This window comes from Plectropomus leopardus, chromosome 12 (genome assembly GCF_026936395.1).
Source record: "Plectropomus leopardus strain MGB_pleo_1.0 chromosome 12, ASM2693639v1, whole genome shotgun sequence".
In the NCBI taxonomy this organism is placed as follows: Eukaryota; Metazoa; Chordata; class Actinopteri; order Perciformes; family Serranidae; genus Plectropomus; species Plectropomus leopardus.
The window spans coordinates 11,949,920-11,976,050 of NC_142187.1; the positions used below are offsets into that span (position 1 = coordinate 11,949,920).

The 26,131-nt window shown below is 38.6% G+C and overlaps 1 protein-coding gene across 1 annotated transcript; it reads left to right on the plus strand.

Moving 5' to 3' along the window:
* Positions 1-1,028: 1,028 nt before the first annotated feature.
* Positions 1,029-23,212, plus strand: pip4p1a (phosphatidylinositol-4,5-bisphosphate 4-phosphatase 1a). The gene is made up of 7 exons (XM_042498154.2): positions 1,029-1,265; positions 2,313-2,506; positions 7,889-7,995; positions 9,727-9,832; positions 14,439-14,491; positions 16,211-16,301; positions 20,819-23,212. Exons 1-7 carry the CDS (start codon positions 1,148-1,150, stop codon positions 20,960-20,962), a joined length of 813 nt encoding a protein of 270 aa, XP_042354088.1. The 5' UTR covers positions 1,029-1,147; the 3' UTR covers positions 20,963-23,212.
* The last annotated feature ends 2,919 nt before the right edge of the window (positions 23,213-26,131 follow it).

The window sequence follows — 26,131 nt, forward strand, 5'->3', positions numbered from 1 at the left end:
GTATGGTAAAAAATGTATGTAATTACTGACTGACTACTTACTGATTACTGATTATATCATATAGGCAACAAAAGTCACTGCAAAACAGTGACTTAAAATAGGCCAGTTGATGCAAATTTGCATCCAATTTTGAAGAAAAACGTATGATTCTAAAAAAATTTTAATCAAACCTCATCAACAGATGTTTCTTACAGTTTACTTAGCCTTAAAACATGCAATTGTGTTCATATATGTGTGTATATAGGCCTATAGTATATAGTAAATCATGCTCTTTCAGTGTGATGTGTCTTAAACATTTAAATTGCTTTCTATTCTTTAAAACAATGTTGAGGGTTTTTATTTTATATTTTTTTTTTAAATAATTTTGAGTTTGGGAGTGTTTTCTAACTGTTTATTATTATTATTATTATTATTATTATTATTATTATTATTATTATTATTATTATTATTATTATTATTATTAGATAATTGCCTTTTGGGATGTTAGGTCTAGTTTTTTTGTTTTGTATTTTTTTTTTTAAATTTTGTGTTTTTTGGGTTGTGTTTTTAATATATCATTTTGAGTTTTTCAGGATTTCTTTTTAGGTTATTATTTTTTTTCTGCATTGGTTATCTTTAATACCTAGCATACCTTTTCCTGATTTTACTCAGGCTACTAACTTTTTCCCTAAGTAGCCTACCATTTTTCTTTACAGGACCTTTACTTGTAAAAAGTATTTTCACAGGGTGGTATTAGTATTTTTACTAAGGCTAAGTAAATGATCTGAATACATCTTCCACCACTGCTCCCTAATGCTTAAAAAAATATTTGAAGTGCCTCCCCCGTTTTGCACCACCCCCTCCCCTATCATAAATAACGAACAGTCCCTAAATTAAATCTGAGGAGTTCAAATAAAGGTTGCTGAGTTTAAAAGTCAGACATCACTGGGGATGTTGGACAGTCATTAACACATTTCACAGGTACATTAACACATATTTATTGTCCAGGGAGCATCCCTGGCTGAGCAGTGCCACACCTCCGGGCTCCGTTACCGCAGCAGCGGTGGTGTGATCATGTGACGCCTGCATTTCCGACACAACAATACAACCCCGTATTGGTCTGCATTCACGCTCCCACTTTCCCCCCTCCCCACGTCTGGCTCTCGGTATGGCGGACGGCGAGAGGTCCCCGTTACTATCAGATCTGGGAGATGGTGCTCTTGGCAGCGGTAACGGTGGGGTGTCTCCCGGTGCAGCGCCTTACGGTGTGCCCAACAAACCACCTAGTGAGTATCCATGGTGCTCTCTCCTCCACCCGACTCCAGCCTCAGTTAGCCTAGCTTACATTAGCCTCCACTGACAGGGCATTCCTGTTAGCCTGCTAGCTCAGCTGGGGACGAGTATGTCGTGGCTGTGTTTGTGCAGGATGTAATATAAGCTCCTTAAGTCTGTCTTTATGATTATCTAACGGAGGACAAATGTGCTGTTTTGCTCTAATGCTGTGAAGCTGAAGGGAATCATCATTGTGCTAGCAAGCTAACCTAGCAACCTTTATATGTTAGCTTGCTAGCTAGTTGTGCTTAACACCGGCAAACCACGCGCAAAGCTTCGTGTTTGCAACTCAGAAATGTTATCAATAAAACAAAATTTTTATACATATGTTCAAACAAATTATTGCATGTATTTAAACATCCAAATGGTATCCACTGTGCTCGCAAGCTTGATAACTGTACCGCTTAGCTAGCTAGCATCCGAGAAACACCTGATTTGATTGACATATGAGAAAGCCATTACGGAGGCTGCTGAGGGATGCTGCAAGACAGAGCTGCGACCAATGGCAGCTCACACAGGGAGGGACCGTGTTTAAATGGAGTAATGGAAAAGCATGAGATATGGTTTCTAATTGTGTTTTGCTACCACAACCTGCTGCAAACACTCACTCTGCTTGCTAGAAACGTAGAGCAGACAGTAAGTGCTTTATGTGGCATCTGATTTCTGGATTAAACTTCCTTCGCCCATGAAACTAAATTACCCATTCTTTCTCAGATTTTCCTCAGTCTCTCACTAATACCTCTTATTTGTTGAAATTAACCCTGCTCAGCATTCCAGAAGTGTTTTTCTTCTAAAGCTCCTTTCACTTCACCTCGAGACCAAATCTTATTATCTTGTTAATCGTAACGGAAGAGGTTACTTGTCATGGGAATTGGGCTTTTTTTTTTCCCAGTCCATTGCACAACTCTTGTGAATGTGTTTCCTCAACAATCCATTCATTTGTCACTGGTCATACTACTTTTGTATTCACCGTTCTTTCCCTTCCTTGTCTCCCTGTACAGGCTTCCCTCCGTTTCCTAGCCCCACTCAGCCCTCGGTGCTCCTAGGGGAGGATCCTCCGCCCTACTCCCCTCTCACCTCCCCGGAGAGTGGCAGTGCACCTGTTATCAGCTGCAGGGTGTGCCAGAGCTTGATCTCTGTGGAGGGAAAGATCCATCAACACGTGGTGAAGTGTGGGGTTTGCAATGAAGCTACGGTAGGTTTTTTGTGTACCTGTACCACACGTAACACAACCAATCTGATTATACACTGTATGCTGTTGCGACATACACATGCACAAATACTTGACCAGTATTTTCTATTAAAAGGTTGTTTCACACAGAAAATATTTTCTTTCATAAATCTTTAGTGACTTCTATAGAAGTCACGAGGGTATACCCTCATGAAACTTTTGGTTTTATGTAACCCAAACTCTTACAGAGTTTTCCAGACATTTAATTTATTTGTCGTGGCCCACCACAATTAAAACATCTGCTGCCATGTATTCATTTTAAATGTTTGTAGCTGGACCGTTCATCAGGAGCACTATTAAAATATATATACACTTAAGTTGTTCTTTGTTCCACACTTTGTACTCTGGGCACAGATGGAGCAGCAGAACATCAGGCACAGTGAGAGTGGAACTTAATGGTTCATTGATTGATAGATCAGTTATCCACCCTGCCTCTCAATCACCTCAAACGACGGAAACTAAATAGAATTCATGTCGAGTTCTGGCAGCACTGCATTCACGCACCCCCAAAAGGATCCACAGAATGATTCAAAAAAACAGGACTCACATACAAGATAAAATGTGAAGTTTCCTGCACAAATGTTCTTAGGTCAAAATTGTTTTAATAAAACAGTTTTTTAATTGTTATTAGGGTGAGCTAACCATGTAAACGTACTGTGCATAGTATTCAATCATCACAAAAACATCTATAAATCATGTTATAAAGTTAGGCAGTCTCTGTAAGATTCCACTTTGAACAATGCCCACCTTAGACTGTATACAGAAATTTATTTGACATGTACTGTGAGTTTTTAGTTTGGCCCATGTCCCATCACTAACATGGCGGCAGTGGGCTTTATGACCTATACTGCAGCCAGCCACCAGGGGGCGATGGAGATATTTAAGCTTCACTGTCATGAAGCTTAAATGTCATGAAGGGAACTGTCATGTTGTCCATCTTTACATACAGTCTGTGATGCCCACCAAGTAGGATGTGCAGAAAATCAATTGGTCAGCCTGGTATAAAACAAGTTATTATCCACAATATCTGAGGACTCTTAACCGGTGTAATTTGGTTCATCCAAAACCTTGAGCACTTTCTTAATTAATTCAGTGAGTTTTGCCAGGTGAGTGCATTGTCATTTGAACTTGCATGTGCACTGAACAATCACAGTGAGTCTTATTTTAGAGTTGCTATATGTCCTCTTCCAAATTATGAAGTTCAGCTATTGAGCGCAGTGTAGACACATCACAGGATATATTATATGAATATTTAACACAAGCTAAACGTGTATCTTCTGATCTGTCAGGCCTGTTTGACAGTAGGTCTTCTTTGATATTATGAAGTCTAGTCACAGCCTTGTTTGATGTTATACTCAACAAATATTTTGTAAGCTTCTTGTGAGTCAATCAGCCAGACAATATTCAGGCTAAAAGCACATGTAAGAGTTTGATTTATTATCATCCTTGGTCACGTTCAATTGGATTTTAATTCACCCATGTCATTAAATTCAATAAAAAGTCAGTATAACAGGTCACTTGCTATAATTGAGCTACCTCTTAGTTCATATGACATGTTTACCATGAAGTTTTTTTTTCTCTGAAGTCTAAAATCAAAGAACCAGATTTAGTTATTTGTTTTACTGAGGCTTAGTGGAACACTAATTGAAAAATCAGGAGGAAAGGGGCCAAGTGTTGGTCCTAAAAGTGTTCCAACATTTCAAAACCTCAAGAATCAACTTCATCAAAGGCAGTACATGGAGTTTATTATATTACTGCAGGCATTGCAATTAATTTGATACAATAAATGATACAATGAAGTTTGAATACACTGTTACTGGTTGGGTCTGGCAAGACACATCAAATTACAAGACGCACAACTGCACTTCCTTATTCATGGAAAGCTGAACACACGTGATTTAATAATTAGGTTTTTATAACCTCATTGAGGAGAATGAAAAAATGCTGAATGATTGGATCAAGTGGAGAGTGAAAATAACAGCAACTGTGAGACTGACATGTACAAGGGGCTCCACAAATGTACATCAATAAAGATGCAGATCTGTGCACAGATGGAAGTTGAAATATGAAATGTGTCCAATACGAGCAATTCACAGATGGAGGGAGCATATGTGCATGTACAGGAATACGTCCCCAAGGTGTGCAAATATAGATTGTTGGACACAACCTTATAAAACATACAGATAAAGCTTCATTAAGACTGAAAGAAGAGTAAAGCATGCATTGTTAGCATTACAGATCGAAGCTGCATCATACAGACACAAAGTTAAGACCAAAATATTGGCAATCAAAAAAAAAACAAAAAAAAAAATCCAAAAATGTGTACAGGAATTTGTACAGGAGGCAAACGTATGTTTGATCTACAGCGTCTTCATTGGTTTTAATGGGGCTCTCTTCATGCCAGTCTCTAATTGTTTATTAGCCTGATAAATAGGACATATTACAACGCAACAATATTATCTAGCCCAGCTTTAATTTGACAGTACGGGTGGAATGACAATCAAGATAAGTAGTTGCAAGAAAACGGTATTATTTCACTGCCACTGATTTGTGTTGCAAAAACGGCCTTCATCGCAGTTAATGGTTATAATCATGAGGCCTTTTCTTTTCCAGTCACTCAGTAGCGACACAGGATTGTGGAAGAAATGGATATATATTAAGGCCTTAGAAACAAACGTTGTATGACTTGTTAAATTTCAAAGAACCGCATATATTTACATAGTGAAAAAGAGGTAAACTTGCTGTAAATACCTTTTTTTTAAAAATTTAAATTAAGAGATTGTGTTAAAAAGAGGGTGAATAATAGTTTCAACATTTAATTTATCAAATGAACCACAATTACAAAAACAGCTCTTAATGAAAATCTTGGGTCTCAAGCTTGATCCAGCAATGCTAATTAAATATTTATCACAAAATGAGAATGTAACATTAATAAAATATAAAATAATGTAATAAAATATATGTATCATAGAAACACCAACATCAGTATAATGTTACAGTTACAACAGTAGCACAAACTGCAACCCTCAAAATGACCATGGAGCTCAGTCAGCACCTCTCTAAATTATTTTTTGCCAAACACTGAACATAGCTTTAATGAGGGCAGGATTTATTGCAGGGCTGTTTTATTAGGCTTCATTAAAGTATTATAAATGATAACACTGACGCACGTATAAATGACAATAATTTTAATAACTAAAGGCAACTCAAATCAGACCATCCGTCGTATAATTATTACTTGTGATATTTGTTTTTACTCCCTATCATTACCTCCCTCCCTACAGTGCAGATACAAACTAGACTCCCACAGCCATCGGAAGTGAAATTCACGATGAGGCAGGAAACTAACAGGACTCAATCTGATCTGGTTAGTCAGACTTTAATAACACAGCGGAAAGAGCCATCAGCAGGACAGACAGCAGGATATTTTATTAAGTCCAGAGGAAGGCGGGTCAGTGGTATAGTTGTAGTCGAAGTTGAAGTTGAAGTTTCCATTCTCTGCGTGAGCTCAGAAAATGTCCTTGACAACCGATATTGACCTGCGGTATTATGTTTAGGCTGCACCGAAAAGACACGCACTTGTCTGGTTGTTTGAAGAATATACTCGTACAGTATGTACTTTATAACAAAATAATTGGATGATTGCGCATAAATACAGCCAGGTGTATTGAGATATTATTTAGCTCATGTGAATTTTAAGCATAAAGCAATGAGAAAATATTCCAAAAATACTGTAGGAGCTGACATTTTTGGACTAGATCTGATCAAGTCTGTGGCCAAAACAGTTTTGAAGTCTTGCTCTGTATATCCCTTTGTATTGGTAGCAAATAAGAAGCAATGCTCGATAAATCTGCGGCTTTCTTAACAATAAATGTGTTTTTGATTGTAACAAGTCTTATATAACAAGTCTTAAATCAACTATGTAAATTAAAAAAGAATTTTATGATTATGAGTGTTTATGTAATTTCAACAGCAACAAGCAGCTCCCAAAAATAAAAGGTTAGGGAACATGAAGCACACGTCCAAGGACAACGAAACGCAGTTTAGCATTTACCCAAAAGTTCCACAAAGTAGCAGATTGCAGAGTAATTTGCAGAAGTTTCCAGATGAAATAAAGGATAAATAAAAAGCGGAATAAACAGAATCGGGTATGAAAACACTAAATACATGAAGTATCAACAATATTAACATTGGTGTGAATAGGCTACAATATATACACAGGGTTCCCATGGTCATATAAAACCTGGAAAGGAATTCCATAATCTTATATTTCAGGCCTGGAAAAAGTCATTGAATCAGTAAAATTCTTGAAAGTTATGGAATTTTGCTTTTTGTAGTAAAAAAAATTGTTACGATAATATTCTTTGATAACATTCCACGTTATGTAACATAAAGGCAAATGTATTTTCTGCAGCTTTTGATGTTGCGTTTCTGTGTATGCGTCGATCGTGACAACATTTTGTTTACTATTATGTACATTTCATTTTCTCCTTGCATTGTGTTTCTTCCTCCATATATGCCAGCTAGCTTGAATTATTTTAAAAATAGAGTTTGAATCTTATATGTTCTTATCTTGTAATGCCAGGAATGTGGAGAAAAAAAATGTTGAAAAGTCATGGAAAGGTTTTAAATTTTGCCCATGAAATGTGTGGGAACCCTGTGCACAGTAAAACATAATATTGAAGGAAAGTTTTTTTTAAAAAGTGTCAAAAGTGTACGTACATGTTGCAGAGATTGGGTTCAAGTCATTGTTTTGCAAGTCACTAGCAAGTCTCAAGTCTTTGCACTCAAGTCCCAAGACAAGTTCAATGAAAAACATTATCTTTGGTATAATTTTTTACAACTGGAGCTCAACTTGGTTCAAATTAAGCACTGGGAATTTATGGCATTACATGAGCTGATTCAAGAACTTAAGGGAATTCAGTTGAACAACATTGTTTAATCTTTTAGCTGAAGGGAGTTATCAAGTATTTTTAGGTCAAAAGGCTGAATAAAGTCACAAGTCTTTGGTGATAAAGTCCACGTCAAGTTGCAAGTCTTTCTTATTTTGTCAACCTTAGTCTGAAGTTATCAAATTTGTGACTTGAGTCCAAGTCATGTGACTGGAGTCCCCACCTCTGGCTAATAGAATGATGATGTATCTTGAATGTATCGTCCCACGGGTTCCTTACCTGCGACTGCGGTACGGCCCCTTCCAATATCTCCCAGAGTGCCTCTCTCCCTCGTGTAATATTGGTTAAGACTCGTCCGTCAAGAATAATTGGCTTGTTATCTACTCCTATTCTAATTCGTTGTTCTGCTGTCTTCTTATCTCTTCCTCCTGTGTGTCTCTGTCTCCCTCTGCAGCCCATTAAGAATGCCCCAGCAGGGAAGAAGTACGTTCGCTGCCCCTGCAACTGTCTGCTCATCTGCAAAGTCACTTCCCAGAGGATCGCCTGTCCCCGGCCCTATTGGTGAGAAATTCTTTCCAAATGTGTGTGTCTGTGTGTGTGTGTGATTTCGGCGGTGATGCTGTAGGAACACTGTGTGTCTGTGTGAGAGAGAGAAGTGAAGCAGAGGAAACAAGGTGCAGTGGGAGCAGCAGTCCCTCAATTAAGGCTGTGCTCCCAGCGCAGTTTACATGCAGTGCTCAGCGAGCCGGATGAGGAAATAACAGCCTCATTAGAAGAGCCACATCATGTGTTTCACCTCTGCATATTGTGAATTATGAACGAGGTATCTGTACGGGTAATATGCGGTTTGTATTTTGTGTTATGTTGGGCCAAATATGATTCCGAAATGGGAATTATGTTGAGGTTTGATTTTCAATCTGCGCCTTGCAGCTAAAAAAAAAAGCTGCTTTAATTATGCACTAAATTCCTGCAGACTAAATGCACACCTAGCACATTCACTCATGTTATAATATCAGAGCACAAAATGAGTGCAGAAGTCTTTTAGAGACAGGCGAAAGTAAACTGGGAAAAAGTTCCATGAGTTATTGTAAATGTCACTTATATGGATTTGGGTTTTTTTCCATTTTCCAGTGCATAAAGAAAAGTGGTTAGCTGAAAGTTCAAATACAGTTTGAGAAAGAAACGTTTCAGTGCCTCCTGTCAAGAAATTAGCTAAACCAAAAGATGCCTATATGTTTTTTTTTGTTTTTTTTTTTAAACAGAAGGCTGATTCAGTCAGTGAAAATGAACAACTTTGGCAGCTCATGTGAACCATGCTGCTGCAGCCGAGTGTAATTGGTACGCAAGATAAGATTCCTTGTTTCATGCCCAAGGCATAAAATGTGCAAGAGCAACATTTTTAGCCATCTTTTTTTTGGGGGGGGGTTCTGCTGCTGTGTAAATATGTCTAATTTTAAACTGTTCATCAAATGATCTGTTGTCATAAAGATCTGAAACACATAAATCAGGCTCAGTACAGATCTGAATATAAGGCTGAAGGCTAATTAGGGTTTGCATGTTCAGATATTTTGTCATGAATGCAAAAGGTCAAAAAAAAAAATTTTGTTTTTTAAACCACGTCCTCATCTTTAAAATAAAAATATTCCAGTTAGTTGCTTTGAAATTATTGCACATTTTTACTCTTTGGAAACAAAGGGGAGAATCCTGCTCCTGAAATGAGTTTCTCTTTGAACCTTCTTTGAAAAAAAAGCTGTGAATTTTAATTAAACTAAGATGTTGAATTTGTTTTTATAAAAAATTAAAAAATAAAAACAACTTGGGATTTTGTGTGGTTCTGACATAACTGTTCACATTCCTGGTTTTATTACAATTGACCAAAGGAAACCCATTTAGTTTAAGTGATGTGAAAAGGTTGTATGTATTCCTCAGGGGCCACTTTTCCTGCATTAAATAGCTCGGGAGAGTTTACCTCCACTGCTACTGTTTTGCATTCAAGCCAGACATGCTGAGTAAACCAGACACATCTCTGTGCAGCTGTCTGATCACTGAGCCTGAGCGACTGTAGTTGTCTGAGGAAGTTGGTTGTAGAAAAGCACTGTTAGTGTTAATGATAGAATTGGCTGCTAATGGGAAAAAAACATGAAATAATCATCAGCCTTTCCAAACCGTCAGAATGAGACGCCTCCTCTGGATCAGGCAATAATGATTCGTTTGAATTCATTCTGAATGATATGTGTTATTTGTGATGTGAATGCTGACTTTGTCTTATTTTGTGTCCCTGTCCCTTTCCAGTAAGAGGATAATTAATCTGGGTCCAGTTCATCCTGGTCCAGCCAGTCCTGACCCTCAGCCAGCTGGGGCCCGGGTCTCCTGTGGACACTGCAGCAACACCTTCCTGGTACTACACTCTCTCTTCTGATGAAACATGATTATTTTTTCATACTTGTGACTTTGAATAAATATCCAAATGATTTAGAATCCCAACACAATCACAGTTTTAGTAAATTTCCCAGTTAAAGGAATAGTTAGTGTTTGGGACATTTGCTTTTCTGCTGAGAGTTAGGGCTCATTCACCCTTCAGTTATAGATAGGTCCATTTCAGTTGTTGTAATTGTCACTTTCTTTATACTTCATGTATTCTTTGTGATGGCATAGAGCCATTAGATGGTACTATAGGGCAGAGACAAAAGTTTCACTCAATAACAAATGAGGTGACAGTGGAGGAGATCTTAATAATGTACCTTAAAACGGAGGCTGCATGGGAAAAGGGTGACAAGCAACTTAACAAGATATGGCCCGAAAAATAGCAGGAAATTATTTTAAAAGTTACAAGAAAATAATCAGGAAAAAGAGTAAAAATCAAACAAAAAACAAGAAAATGGCCTCAAAAAAGTGCTAAAACAATTTTTTTCTGTCACATAATTTTAATAGTTTTAGATTTATAAAGATAGTTTTTGGTCATACCCCCCAAATAATATCCAATACTCCCTAGCTAGTTTCCAGATCATTTCCTTGTCAACTTTTACTGAATTTTTGCAATTTGTGGAACATTTCTTGCCAAGTTTGCTCATGATGTGTTTTTTTTCCTGTGTTTTTGAAAGAAATCAAACCAATTTTCTCAGGTTTCAGAGGTTTAAATGCTAGTGAAAGGCATCTGAATGCAGCACAAGAAAGCTGATGTCGATCTCGGTGTTGAACATCTAAATGGTTTCCTGTTGTCTCGCTTGAACTTTGCTACACCTTCCCCACAATTTCCTGTGCTGCTGCTCCGATTTGTCTGTATTTGCAAGCTTTCAGAAGGTGTTCATGAAATAAGTGCAGAATACGGACAGAGGACTCCATTTGTGTCCATTTACATATCTAATGTTAAGCACAAATTGAGCATTTGTTTAATTATACATACAAAAGCTGACGTCTAAAAAAGACATGGAGTTGTACATGCCATAACGTACCAGGCTATTCCTTGGATGGGAACAGTAGCTTCTCAAAGTCACTACAAGTCGCTTCTCCTGGACAAGAAATAGACAGGCACATAATACCCTTAAAACTACAGTGGTTCTTGGCAAAAAATTCCCGACATGCTGAACCTTCGCTGTAGGGCTAAAAGATTCCCTAGCGGTTTGTAAACAAAATGTAATTCTTAGAGGAAGGTAGTTAATTCTCGTTCCAGTAGCGATTGTGGCAATAAAAAGTGCTATAATCGGAGTGCTGTCCTGATATCGACTGCATTGATATTCACTTTGAGGATTCAGCACCCAGTCTCAGAAAGTTTAATTGCGGGGGAGCTCGTTGTGTCGGATTTTTACACTAGATGTAACAAAATAGTCTGAACTCAAAGGTCAGCTTCCTAGCTTTTTGAGTCTTCAATCACATCCCACACTCGTCATTCAGCAAATGGAGCTGGCCAAAGCATCAGTCACATGACAAATTTTCACTCCTAAGGCAGCTCAGGAACTCGATCTTGGTTTATTTCTTTTTAAAAAAATGGAATGATTTTTCTTTTTACCCTCTGTATATGTCTGCTAAATGTCATAGGATTTATATGATGTGAAGTTCTTTTGAAGATATATTGCCTGTAAAAGCAAACAAAAAAAAAAAATAGCCCTGTGATAGTCTGGCGCCTGTCTAGGATGTGAATATTCATAAATACAGAAAAGATGTATAATTTTCTGAGTATTGTTTATCATCAATGGCCTTTGTTGCATAGGTTTTATTTAAAAAGCCATTCACTGATTACCCTTATCAGTCTCTTTGACAACCAATAGGAATTGCAGCATCAGTTCAGCCACTGTTATTGAGTCGCTGGCACAGGTCCACACCTCTCAGGTTTCTTTGAATGACATATAAGACACAACTAATAAAATCACATTCCCTACAGAGAGCCAAGATCCAATAAAAGTGTTTATGAAGACGTGATACATTACAATGCACAATAGCTCAATAATAAAACTGCTTTGGCGTTTGCTTTTTTTTGGCTCTCTACTGGAGCTTTTATTTGTAGCTGAAATAACTTGTGACAGCTTCAGTAGACCTGCAAGGTTTTTGTTGTGAAATGTACTGTAGCACAGCCCCAACAGTGAATTATTGAAGAGCCAAAAACAACGTTTGCACCAGGCCAAGTAAATGTTGAGTTATTGGTGTAGATCAATAACCCCATCAAGTGTGCGCTGATATATTCGGGCTATTTTGTGCTAAAGGGTGAGGTAGAATTTTAACTCACTGCTGTTTAACAATGTGTGGGACAGGGAGAGATGGTTTGGATATTTGTTGAAAAAGGGGAGGGCTGCGGAGTCAGAGAACGAGAAGAATAGAGTTGGAGGTTAGATGGATGGTTCAGGGTGTTTAACATTCAGTTGGACCTTTCCTGCCTGCTTAAAGACAGGGAGACTGAATGAAAATACAAATCTGTGCCCTGGGTGGCGTCGCAGTGATGCTTTTGTCACAGATGTAGTGATAACGTCCTCTGTGCCTCCAATACAGAGTGTTTTTTTTTGTTATTTTAAAAGACGAATGCACAGCATGCTCAGTGTATTCTGCTCTGCAGGGTTTACAAATGTATCTCACCTCAGCGTTAGGGAGGGAATAAATGTCTACACCCTGAGAGAAGACATTTTATCTTTCTCATTTTTTGGGGGGATGGTGTGCCGCACCTGTTTGCGAGAGCTGGGATGGTTGTGTTACATTTCTTAAAGCATGTCATCAATCCGTGCAGCAGCAAGCATATTTAAATCAGACGTCTGTAATTCGACAAGGAATTTAAGGTTGTACATTGCCTCCACGAGACATTTATTTGCAGTCAAAGCACCAGCCCCATCAGCGCAGATTTGCATTCGCATCAATTTGCGTGTAGTGCTGAGTCGAATTGTCATTTAATGGATTGGTCAATCAACCAGAAACGTATCAGCACTAGATCATTAAGTCATTTATCAAGCAAAAATGCCAAGACTTGCTGTTCAAATTTGAGGATTGTTGCTTTTTTTTCAATTTTATATCATTGCAAGTTGAATATCTTGTATTTTTGATTGTAGGTCCAAAAAAAAAACAACCAATTGAAAGCAGGGCTGCTTATAACAATAACTGTCGTTACTGGTTAACCTGGGTTTTATTTTTTTGATTGTGTAGGCCAGGCATGTCCAAAGTCAGGCCCGTGGACCAGTTGTGGCCCATGGACTGATTTGAAGTGGCCCGCTGCTTTTCAAAATATACTACGTGACCCTTCACACAAAATTGGTTAATCATCAAGTTAATTTAGCATTTTTTCCATTTAATTCATGATATTTTATAGTTCGCAGACATGCACCACATAGCTGTGATGCAGGTGGAGCTGTTGTGTTTTCACAAACAGATGATATACAAACAAGCAAACAAACCGATAGTAAACAGCAGACATTTCTTGCTAGGTTCCAGACATCGTCAAAGCAAAAAAGCGTCAACAGTGAGGGCTGCTGCTTCTTATCGAAAGTTAAATACATTTTCAATAAAAGATGAAACAGTAAAAAATAGCTGACCCGGAGGTATTTTCATATTTTCTAATCTGGTCCCAAATTTTAAAGCCATGGCAGCCATGGTTTTTTCTATTAAAAGTCCTAAAATTGAGAAAAATGCTTATTACAATTTCCGACTCACTTCTTTTGTCCAGCCAACAGTCCAAAACCCAAAGACTATTATACATTTACTACCTCACACATCATCTGCTTTTACAAATGGCAAAGAAAAGCATCAGATTCTTATGTTTAAGAAGCTACAACGAGCAAATATTGGACATTTTTTTGCTTAAACGTAAATGAAACAATCAATTATCAAAAAGTTTGCGAATTTTATGAATTTTCCTTCAGTCAGCTGATCAATAAATGAATTTTCTTTCAATAAACTCAATGAACTAATCATTGCAGTTGTAGATGGAAATGGGATGGGCTTTTTTTCTTTATACTCATGCTGCAGTAAAGCAACAGATTTATACACAATAAATCTATTAGTCCGTGGCTTTGCTGCAGTATGCAGGTTTGATCTCTACTCCCAGTCAGTTAGACGGCAAATGAACCTCATCATACAGGGCCCTCAACATCCCCTCCATAAGTCAATCAGGTCACTAATATAGAAACCTCCTGGCGAGGACAAGCACATTTTTAAAAAATCACTCACTCCAAATGCCAGCGCATTACAAACAAGCAGTGAAGGACTTTGCACTTTTAACACCTGCACATATTTGCACTTTTCCATTTCCTGCATAACCATATTTCCCTTAATTGTTCTTTTCAATCTGATGTGTGTTTGTTAATGTGAGCAATGTCAAAAACAAATTTACATTGCCTTCTGATAGAAAAAAAAACATTTTCTGGTTCTGAATGTCAGCAGCAGCTTAAACACTGGTATTTTATATTAGAATAGAGGTCAGTGATAATTGTAGTGAATGTAAACGTGTTACTTAAGTGATAATTTGTCATATGTGTATACTGTTTTTTTGTTTTTTTATGGCTGAAGGTGACATGTCTTTGTAATTTCAGTGGACAGAGTTCACAGACCGGACGCTGGCCAGGTGCCCACACTGCAGGAAAGTGTAAGTAGCTCTTAGCAATTCATCCATCACATCCCTTCATTCTCACTGTACTTTTACATAGTGGATTTACATCCTCAGGCATTTAGCTGAAGCTTTTACTCAGTGAAACCTAAACAGAGTGAGCAGATGCTGTCTTCAGGGCCTGCATCTCATTTTCCTCCCAAACGTCAGAGTGTTGATATGTGTCTAATAATATCACTAGGTTTCTGATCTCTGGGATTTAGCTCAATGTGTGTTCTGCAGGTCAGGAATTAGACCTTTGATCTGGCCCAAAAAACTCAGGCCTGACCCTCCATGAACCTGTAGTTTCTGTTCAAGCCCAACTTTAGTCCAAACACAGCCGCAGATTTGGGCCCAAGCCCTGTTTAAAGCTGAATTGCCAAAAATCTATATGTACATTAAATATTACAACATTTATTATAAGCAAACGAAAGGCATGTTTCCTCGCATTGCTTCTCCTTTTTTATCTTCCCTCTTATAGTCCAATAGTCAGTCATCAGCACTTTGTCTTGCATACAACAGGTTCAGCAGTACCGGCTGTGCCCCCCGGTCCATATCTGTCTTCAGTTGAGCACAGCGACTAATGATGATGCGGCGCACAGATGGTGATCACCGCTTTCCACTGCATGTTACGCACATTTTTCCCACTGTTGGGGAAGCAGAAGCAAACCCCACCATCCAAATCGCCTCGCAGCCCCTCCCTCTCGCGCTCTCTCTTGTTTTCAGTCCCTCTCTCGTGCGTGCTTCACCTCTCTCCCCACGGTCTCCACAAAATATAACTCCAAAGAATCAAAGCTCTGTCAGGAATTTCCTTCAACTTTGCCGCACACCACATTCCTATATTACTATCTCCATAAGCCTCTTACCATAGTGAGCAAAGTTCAGGGGACTTTAGGCACGGGAATTAACAGGCATAACCAGATATGATGCCGCACCAATTCTTGACATGCCAGTCTCAACAATAATTATGTTAAATATGGCAAATCGGTGACATTACAGTTTTTATTTATTCATTGCTGGTTAGCTTAGAATTATGAACTTATGCAGAGCAGGCAACAAGGTAAAACTTCATACAAATAGTAAAAAGGAAAAGCATGCGCTTTAAAGAGTTTTTGACTGTACAATAACAAAATAATCAGAACAGAGCTTACAGGCATGTTTCTAGAATCTGTCATGCACACAAAGCAAAACAATTTCCCTCGTTTCTTACTCTGCAGCATTTAACTGCACAAGGTGCTGACAAGAAATGTCGCAGTGTGTCTGTTGTATTAATTCAATGCACAGGTGTGCCCTGACAGTCTCTCTGAACAGCTTTAGTCATCAGAATTAAGTTTGTCAAATATAGAATAGCCCCAGAACCTGGATTGAACCTGGACAGATGCTACTGGAAGTTGAATTTCTGCAGGTGTTTCACCAACATCCTTCATGTGTTATTGCAGTTCTGCACTTCCAGCAAGAGTTTACCTGCTTTGGCAGCAGTAATAAAAAAGTTTATACATTCCCAAAATACACAGACTGAAGTTATTGATCCTTTTTCACATAATATGTTTTGACAGCTCAAAAAAGGTGTAAATAATGCATTTAATGACTGCTTAATCCCAGGAGGTCAAAATGCTTGCCTTTAAAAAGGCTTACACTTACAGCAAAAGGTCATATCGTGTTGTATTTATTTCCTGATAAAATTAATTTCGGTACTTTTCTCTGCTGTTGGTCCTGCAGCTCCTCCATTGGTCAGAGGTATCCCCGGAGGCGGAGCTTGTGGTGTTTTCTACTCTGCTTGCTATTCAGCATCTCCACCGCCGGGCTGATGGTGAGTAGACGCCACCAGACCATCATACTGACATCAAAGAGATGGAAACCTTTTGTTCAGTATAATAAGATATTATCAATAGCCGGCTGTTAGGCTAAAAATTACATTGTTAACTTGTTTTATGTTTTCCAAATCTTTCCTTCCTTTTTTTATTTTGCAACATAAAAAAACATGTCATGCAGATAAAACAAAGGTAGCAGGACGAAGCCATATGATTACAATCTCTCCTTTTTGTCGTGGCTTGTTTAACACGGAGGGCGTGCGCTTCACTGCTGCTCTCCAGACATTCTGCGACAGGCCTCTATTTATCAGTGAGATACAGAACAAACACAACTGAGTCTTAACTGTAGGCTGTGGTCAGGCTGCTCCACCAGCTTAAACACCCACAGAATAGCAGAACAGCTTCTATAATTCCTGGCTAGTTTTCCATTATCCCTTTCTTAATTTACTCTCAGTTGCATGCGCATCAAAAGAGGTTCACAATGCATTTCATACTTTATGTTTTTAAGCTGTTTTTCTTTTTTTTTAGGTGGTTAAAATAAAAGTGCAACAGTAGAATAATCTGTGTAGACAGCAGTTGCATTGATACATTCTGCTTCATAACCAGCAGAGGGTGCAAGATGAGCATGAAACACACACATACAGAATAGACACACTCAACACAGGCTGCATATGTGCCTGCCAGCATGGAGAACAGTAAGCAAAGTGCAGACAATAAATATGCTGTATTGACAACACTGCATAATGCTGGTGTAGTGGCAATAATTGCCACACCATGAGAGCAGGTGGTGTTTAATAAAAAGGTTGTTTTAATTATAAGAATGGCTCAAGAGCATGGGGTTTTGACAGTTTAATCTCTATACTGCATCAATAAACTTTATCGGCAGCAACCCCAAGACAAGTAACAGATCAAACTTCATTTCCAGACTGCATTTAATTAGTAATAAGGGAGCGGTGGTTTTACAGTACATGAAGGTAGTTAAGAACTGAGGGTCTGGAGCTGTGGTGTGTCCCTCAGTCAGCACCATGAGCTAAGAAATGCGATTTAAAATGTTAAGGCCCCTGAGAGAAAGCCAGAACCATTAAAACTTGACACATCATTTACAGGAGAGGAGGGAAATATAATGTGATGCAGAGGTATATATTTCTTTTTTTAAGCATATTTGATGTTTTTTCATCCTGCATGAGTTGTTTTGATTACCTCATGGTTAGATACGACTGCCAGTCGAGCTCTCTTTAAGGAAAGATAAAGCGCATCTGCCTGACACTGTTTCTGTGCGGCCAACCACGCAGACACCTAACTAAAACATGCACAAAACCTTATCAGGATGTCTCGTCTGGGATTAAAAATGCTCGGTGGTTTATTCTAGATAGCATTAATCATCTGAGCCAGGAGTGCGTATCATTCAGGAGATCTCTGGGTGTCAAAACAGGAAATGATTATTTATTAATTATGGGAAACCGATGAGAAGGTATTCCTGAGAGCAAACCAAAAACATACACCAAAAACGCCTCCTAAATCAGGTTTCCTCTTCTTTTTTGACTTTTCCTATCTATTTTAGCTTTGCTATAATGTTGTGACTTTGAAACAGGAATTCATATTTCCATATTCTCAAAAAAAATCCCTGTGGGTTCTCTCAAAGTCACTTTTGCCATCTTCATTAAATAATTTTCTTCTGAGCAGCTGCACACTCAATACTTGATGGGAAAGCTATTTTCTCTCTTACCCCTCAGTCACTCTTGAGTATTGAATACTTCTATGAAAATGTGTGCATTTGAAATGCTACAATTCAGTGTCGCTGCATCAGTCTGGTGCAGGTGGATTAATCACGCACTCTGGATACATAAAATACACTAAAAGTCTGTCTTGCCTGAAAGCGTCTCTCAGGTGAATTTGTGTTTGATGAAAAATAGTAACGCCGTCATAAAGAACCAGACCGGTGCCTCTTTTAACTGTAAAAACTCGCTGGGTACTTGGCTGGAATTGGGCACAATTTGCAACAACAGAAATGGGTCACATAATAAATGCAAAGAACATCTTCAAGTGTAATTGTAGCTTTAGCTCTCTGGTTCCTGGTTGCAGGCGGCCTGATTGGACTTGAGCTGGCTCATTATAATCACCATAACACCCTGTGAATGTGCTTGTAATTCCCTTAAAAAAGCTTTTCGAGCAACATCTGATTTTTCTATGCTTCTTCTGTTGTGTTGTCTCTCTTCAGCTGAAGACTTTTCTGTTTGCCGCTGCCTTTTATTAAATCAAATAATGCATTCATTTCACACACTGCACCATAACTTTTTATTCTTGTTTTTTAAACGTGTCTTATTCTATTGTAGTTTTTTTTTCTTTTCTTTTCTCTTGGCTCTTTAATGACTGTTTTTTAACAGTATTTAAAGTCCCCCTCCACTCAAAAATGTGTTGTTTTTTTATGTTTATGTGCCCTCAAATGTCTGATCATGACTATACTGACTCGTATCTGTAAAAGGTTTGTCACTAGAGTGGTTTTTCACATTCCTGATTTCCGCTGACTTTCCTAAAACTAGACACTAGGTAAAAGCTAGATTAGGTACATCACTAATAAAACAGCACTGTCTAATACGGGAAACATAAATCAACTTGGGAACAGATTTCAGCGCATCGGCAAAGAAACCTCAAACCTCCAGCACCAAGCAGACTCGGTACAGAGAGCAAAGTTAGCAGTAGCATAGTAAACGTTTTTTACATGGTAGACTGTGCAGTTTTTCCATGTAAATGGACCCTGGAGCTTCCTCCGTCATCTACCAAAACACCATTGAAGCTCAACAAACAGATCAGCTCAAATGTTTCTCAACCACCAATGCTGTGTCAGTCATTGCCTGTTAGCCTGCAACCTAACAAACAACACAAATAAAAGATGCCAACTGCGTTTACTATTCTGACATGTCTGCTAACTGCATATTTTGGTGCACAACAGACTTCTTTTCTCAGCCTGACTCTTATTGAGGCTGAAACATGTATGGCTGAATTAGGACTGGGCCATATGAATAAAAGTGCTATCACGATCCAGTAGCTCACCTGGTAGAGCAGGCGTCCCACGTACAAAGGCTGTGTCCTTGCCATAGTAGCTGTGGGTTCGATTCCAGCCTGGGGCCCTTTGCTGCATATCATTCCTGTTCCCTCTCCCTTTCATGCTAAGTGTCTTCTATTAAATAACTGCAAAAAATCTATAAAAACAATCTTAAAAGTCTATCCATAATAATCAGGCCAAAAAAAAAGTCAAATCATTTTTATTTTTTTTTTTGGCGTTCAAATGCTGTTTTTCGATCCTGCGTGAAAGTTGAATTAATCGTGCAGGTAATTGTGGTTTGAACTATTGTTTATTGTCAGAACATACTGAGCAGACCCCTATGGCTCCTCTAGCTAAAGGTATGTGTCGCATGCTGAATGTTGTTTTAAGGTTATTAGGTTACTGTGTGTGTTACTGGCTGTTCTCGTCATTTCAACTTTTGCTACTACTTCTTCTTTTTCTTTTTTTTGGAATGGCGGGTGGCAACTGGCTTTTAAGGTACATTACTGCCCCCCTCTATGGATGTTTGGGTGTTTTAAATATATAGAAATATAAAATAGATTAGTTTTATATCTGTGGAGGAAAATTCTGCAGAGACAACTGTCGCTTTATCACCCAGCCCTGGGCTGAAGCCCCCTCTCACTGGTCCACCTTACGAAAGCGGCGCTAGCGAAAGCAGAAAGCGAATGTTATTGTAAATTTCTCAGTAAGGGAGAGTAGAGGAGATCTTTTTTTCTGTTTAGTTTTTTGTTTTATTTAACTATGCAGAAAAAAACATGTTTAACAAAATAAAAATACAGTTCTGCTCAAAAGTCTTAGGCCACTGTAGATTTTTTTTGGCAAGGTTGTAATGAGAATAGAATTATTTCTCTGTCTCTTTATTAACAAGAATACAGAGAACATGTGCAATGCACTAAAACACCTAAAAAAAGTCAGAGCAAAATGGCTTCTTTAGACTGAAGTCAATATTTAGTGTGAAAAATGAAATCATGCAACCATGACAAAACGTAGCTCAAAAAAAATCAATATTGAGCTTTGGACATGGTTTGAATGCAAGCTGGTGTAAATACACAGAAGGATGGGATTGTATATCTCATATTGTTTGCTCAAGAGAGGTCAAGACATGCGAAGTGAAAGGGGAGATCACACTAAATACTTAACAACTTCAGCCTGTTGAAGTCATTCTGAAATATTTGCATTTTTAATTCTGTGTACATATTTGCTGTGTCTTCTGGTTGTATTTTAGTAAAGAGACTACTGAAAAATAAGTATGTGTGACCATTATAACCTTCCTAAAATAAAATTGCAGTTGGCCTGAGACTTTTACACATTACTGTATTTTTACTTTTAAACGTATCCCGATGAGGAACTTTAAATGTCCTTTTACAATGTGTTTCTTTTGCACTTTGTATGTGAAGCACTTTGAGCTGCCCTGTTGCTAAAATTGTGCTATTTGAATAAACTTGCCTTCAGGCTGGAACGTGGGTGAAGGCTCAGACCTACCAGGGGATCTATGCCTCGTGGGCCGTGCTGCTGCTCCTGGTTCTCGTCACCTTGGCTCGGGCCTTCTACTGGGCCTGCATGAGGGTCAGCCAGCCTCTCCAGAACTTCACATAGAGCCCCCATCTGACCCGGCCGCTCCCCCTTTCCAACCCCGCCAGGCAGGAGGAATGATGGCTTTAAAGAAAGAAACAAAAAAAAACACACAAAAAAACAATATTTATTTAAATCCAACTCCAGAAATTGAAAGTTCTCCTCCTCCTGTCCCCTCCCTTTTAGTCAAATGTGTTTCTAAAACTGGATGGCGGTGGCTGCGACTGCTATATATCTATCGGTAATTATGATGATGATGCGTATAGCCTAATGTACTGTTTATCTGTTCTAATCTCGTGGCCAGTGTGGGGTTCATTTTAACATTATAACAATATTTTCTTCTTCTCTTTACCCCCTGCGCTGTTTATAAAGTTTGGCTTTCGTCTGTGGCACATCGGTTGCACTCTAGCAACTTCTAGGACGACGGCTTGAAGCAAAGTCTTAGATGTGAATACTGCCCTTGTTTTTGTTTAGAGGGACGCTCCCTCTTCAATCCTAATTTGACATATTGTTTAGTATTTGAGCATTTAACTTTTCTTTTTTTTTAATCGCGATACAAATTATTTTGTGAAAGCGGCGATGAAGTCAGACAAAGCTAACAAATCGATGCCAGTAGAAGACGAGTGGCTGGAGGGACATAAGCCTCCTTTTGTGAATCAAAAGATCAAGTAGGTGTTGAAATGTGTCTGAAAAATTGAATTCAGCAGTACGTGAAGGTAGGCTATGATGTTTTTGAACTCAGTGTTTCTGCTGAATTATCCCCTGGGACTGACTTTGATCCAAAGCAGCTTGAAAGCCTTAAAAGGAGGTGTGGTAGAAGGATTCAACACACACATACACACACACACACACACGTACAGTCACAGCCACATAAATGCATACAACAAAAGGAGGATGCTCTTTTAGAGTTGCAACGGCTCACAAACCAGTTTGTCAAAGGCATGAGCCTCTCTCTTCAAAGACAGACCTGCAAACAGATTTTCTCCATATTGTCCTTATGTCAGTGAAGGAAAAAGTGACACGCATGCTGCTTTCCATGAAAGTTGGATATTTCATTCTGGACCTGCAAACACATCCGTCATCCAAACTATAACTACAGCTTCACTTTTTAAAAACTTTTTAGCCTTTTATTATTTTATTTTCCTGACATAGCATAACTTCAATTGCATATTTCCAATTGACATATCATCAGCACCTAAATTTGGCATAATCCTCCCTCCTGTTTTCAAGAGACGGCTCTACTTAAGCACAGAAATCTATACGGTTCGACCCTGTAGATTTTTGCTCTGCTTTGCCTTTGGAAACCGACAAAAAATATGAAACTATTGGCTGTTACAACACTGATATCTGCCTCTTTTATACCCACAGAACTCTGTGAGTATAGGGTGTGTTTTGGAATTGCTTTCTGTTGTTGGTTGTAAGCTTTCATGCTTACAAGCAGCACTGCGTATTTGTCTTAGGAGAGGACTAAGAGCTGAATTTTAAGGGCCTGTCTATGTTTTGCTAGCTGAGGTTGAATCTGTGAACAAACAACAAACGGTGAGCTTCAAAATACAGCACTTGAGGCTTTTTTTAAAAAACTCCTGATACCCAAAGAATTTGGGATGTACATCCAAACGCACCACACTAAAAATAACAAACTGTAATTGGCGTGAAAGCACCAACTTTGGAGGTGTTTTCAATGCATTTGGGACCATTGGTGGTGAAAATGTTGTCATTGAAGATGGAGGCTGTTCTGAGCTTTGTTATTGGGTGTTTCCAGGTGGCGAGTCCACCTTAAAGCCAGTGGAATATCTACCATACAAAGCCCAATGCCAGTCAGAATAGGTCAGTAATATAAACACACACTACACTATACATTCTCACTCAGTGTAAGTCCCATAATGACTTCTCTGTCTGTGGTTCTGAATGTGGTAACATTTCTTTTGTTATGAATACTGTATTTTGTTTTTTGTTCTAATTGTAAATATATTTGTTGTTTATGTACAATGGAAGTGACTAAGCGAATTATGTTGCACTCCGAGCTTAACACTACTGCTGTGAATCGCTGCGGACGTTTTATTTCTTGTTTTTAAGAAGGTTATTTTTGCAACTCTTCACCTGTTACATATTTAATGATTTGATGAACTACTAACCTAATAAGCCTCTGGACACCCGGTCGTGTCCGAACCTTTAACCACAAACACATCAACATACTCACACCAACAAAACATTATGACTGAATCACATTACATTACTATCTCTCTCACACACACAAACACACACACACACCCAGCACCTTATACAGTAGTGAGAAACACTGCATACACCAAGTAAGATGAGAAGAAGTTACCCTGCTGGACTGAACTGAGGTCGCAAACAGTTCATATGGAAGTGTCATGTTATTTATTACACCTGCTGCAAAAAAGGCCACAAATAAGTCATTTATGAAGTCTGAATATCTTATTTACTGGGGGGAAAAAGTCTGTCACTTTCTTCAAGACTGGACCAAGGATGTTTTTCTTCTTTTTTTTTTAATCAATTCAACAATCTGCCAGTGTGAAGTTATGGTCAGTTCATTACTTTTTAAGACTGTGATGGGGAGAAAAATAAGACTGAAGGACAGAATTGACATGACTTGTTTGAGAAGACTATTTTTTGCAGTGGAGTGATCATGTTTTATTCATGACTGCAAAATAAATCAATCATGTTAATGCCAATAATCAAGAACCTGGCTGACGCTCTTTTCAGAGTTTGTTTACACACAAATAAAGACATGATGATGTAAAAAACAGCATTTCTTTTTATTTACCATAAAAATGACGAAGCTCATTTCATTGACTTTTTTTCCAGTTTAAGGCTTGAAGGACCAGTACGTAGAGTTTAGTGGAATGTTATAGTGAGGTTGCACTTTCAAATGCATTCTTTCCAAGTGTGAAGGAGAACTTGTGCCGACCTTCAGGTAACAAAAAAGTGAGAGACCCTCTCTAGAGCCAGAGTTTGATTTGTCTGTCCTTGGCTACTCAAACAAACAGGCAGGCTCTGTGACAGAGGACCTGTTCCATATGTAGATGTAAAGGGCTCATTCTAAGCCAACGAAAACATGCAACTCTAAGTTTCAGGTGATTATACACCAAAGAACGCATCATAAATATAATATTCCATTTCTGTCAATCGAACTCCCTTAATCCAACACCCTGCTTCTTCAAAGTAGGGTTAACCTCAAATATTAAAGTTCTAAAACTTGTAATTTTATGATGCAACGTTTTGAAGTAAACCTGCCTTGCAAAGATCTCAAAAGGCAAACTTTTGTTTCATAAATATTCTAGAAGCTTGCAATATTCAGTGTGTGCTGCTCCTTTTACTTTAATTTGTATGCTGCTTTTGTCCTGTAGCTGCACCACATTAAGTTTGGATATGGCTGCTAGAGGTTCTTAAACTTTGTTGGATTTACTTCCCGGGTATGAGGTGTACTGATTATGTGCTCTGGTGTTTCTCTTACTGGCCCCACTGCGAGTTCCTGCTTGGGTCATAGATTTTACATTGTGATGACGTCACAGATTTTTAAATTGCTTTTCTTTGCTCAAGAACAGTTTTGCAAATGTATAACCTCCATGGGTCAAACATTTATAATGGAAAGAGTCATATCTGGAAGGGGAGCAGGGTAGTCGAGAACATGCCTGTGACCCCTTTTTCTCGCATTTAATAAGCCGTTACAACCCAAATTATCAGTAAAATTGAACACTTAAACATACATCAGCGTGATAAGAGCTACCTAAATGGCAGAAACCATCTTTGGGAAAAATGTATTCAATGTTAACTCAACTTTTTGGTTTGGCCCATGTCCCATTTGCTAACATGTAGGAGGCAGGGTTTATGAAATATACTGCAGCCAGCCACCGGGGGGGCGGTCGATATGTTTTTATGTTTTCACTTTTGGGAAGCTGTATGACGTTCATCTTTATTTAACAGTCTTTGATTTCAATCATTTATCCATTACTTGTAGCTAACCACTTCAACTGTTGATAAAAGTAATCTCAGCTAGCTATTTTAACAACGTATTTAACTACCAACCCTAATGTTATAATGTCACTTTAAACACTTTTGCAGTGCTTTCGGTGTAAAATTCTCTCGTCAGAAGGCACATTTTGGGTTGGCAAACTGAGAACGTAGCTGGACAGAACTGTCCGAGGTATTATTATATGTTACCGCTGTGGCAGCATGATAGGCGGACAGTCAGCATCACTTGAGAATGCGGCTGAACAAAACCTGTCTCTCCCTATACAAGCAGGAGGGATGGTGGGTAGATCCAGCAAACCCAGGACTTTCATGTGGAAGTCCAGTGTTCGCTTCCCATCTAACTGTGATGTGTTTTTTCTACACCTAACCATGTGCCTCTTTTGCCTAAACCTAACCATGTGTGCCAGTATGTGCTTTTGTTGATGTCTTGGCGTTGGTTGCCATGTGCGTGTGTTGCAGAGTAATCCCCCCATCTGCTTGTGTTGACATCATGGTAATGGTGTCCTTGAACATCAACAACATATGCAGAGGGATACCTAGAGCGTAATATGTCGACGCGGAAATCGACTGCAAAGTGGCAATATGTGACGACTTGGGATGAGAATGTGTTGCAGTTTCTGCTTCTGAATTCAACCATTGCTCATAGCTAACACTTTTGATCACAACACAAAAATTGACTCAAGTTGGTTGCGTTGACTTTCTACTATTTAGGCAAAAACTATCTGCAGAGTAGGTTTGAATATAATATTGGTAACTGAAACCTATGATTAGAGCTGTCATTCCCTCTCAAGTGGGATAATTTCTAGTTATTGGAATAAGTAAAATCAAACCAGTGTTTTTGCTGAACCCGAAGGACTCCAGTTTTAGAAGCACTGATTTAAAGATTTTTTTTTTGCTATTCTTTAAAAAGAAGCCAAATTACTTATTGTGTTTAATTTAAAACAAAAAGAGAGCTTGCTACTATTCCCACTTAATATTGGACTAAAGCTCATCTTTTTCCCACACCACTTGGCCCCGGTTGGCCTCTTGAGTTTCATGCGGATATATTTTTTGCCTGGACACAAAGAGATGGAGGGATTAAGGACATTGAGAAACCTTTCAGAAACCACAGCTCCCTAGAGAACAGCGCGAACCAGGGAGGCTGAGAGACCAGAAAGTGGAGGGGAAAAAGGGGAGAAAAAACCCTAAGTGAGG

Excerpts from the sequence above, each read along its gene's own strand:
- pip4p1a (XM_042498154.2), top strand. The coding sequence starts at position 1,148 with ATGGCGGACGGCGAGAGGTCCCCGTTACTATCAGATCTGGGAGATGGT. Across the intron at positions 9,833-14,438 it reads ACTGCAGCAACACCTTCCTG|TGGACAGAGTTCACAGACCG; the intron begins GTACTACACTCT and ends TTGTAATTTCAG. Across the intron at positions 14,492-16,210 it reads TGCCCACACTGCAGGAAAGT|CTCCTCCATTGGTCAGAGGT; the intron begins GTAAGTAGCTCT and ends TTGGTCCTGCAG.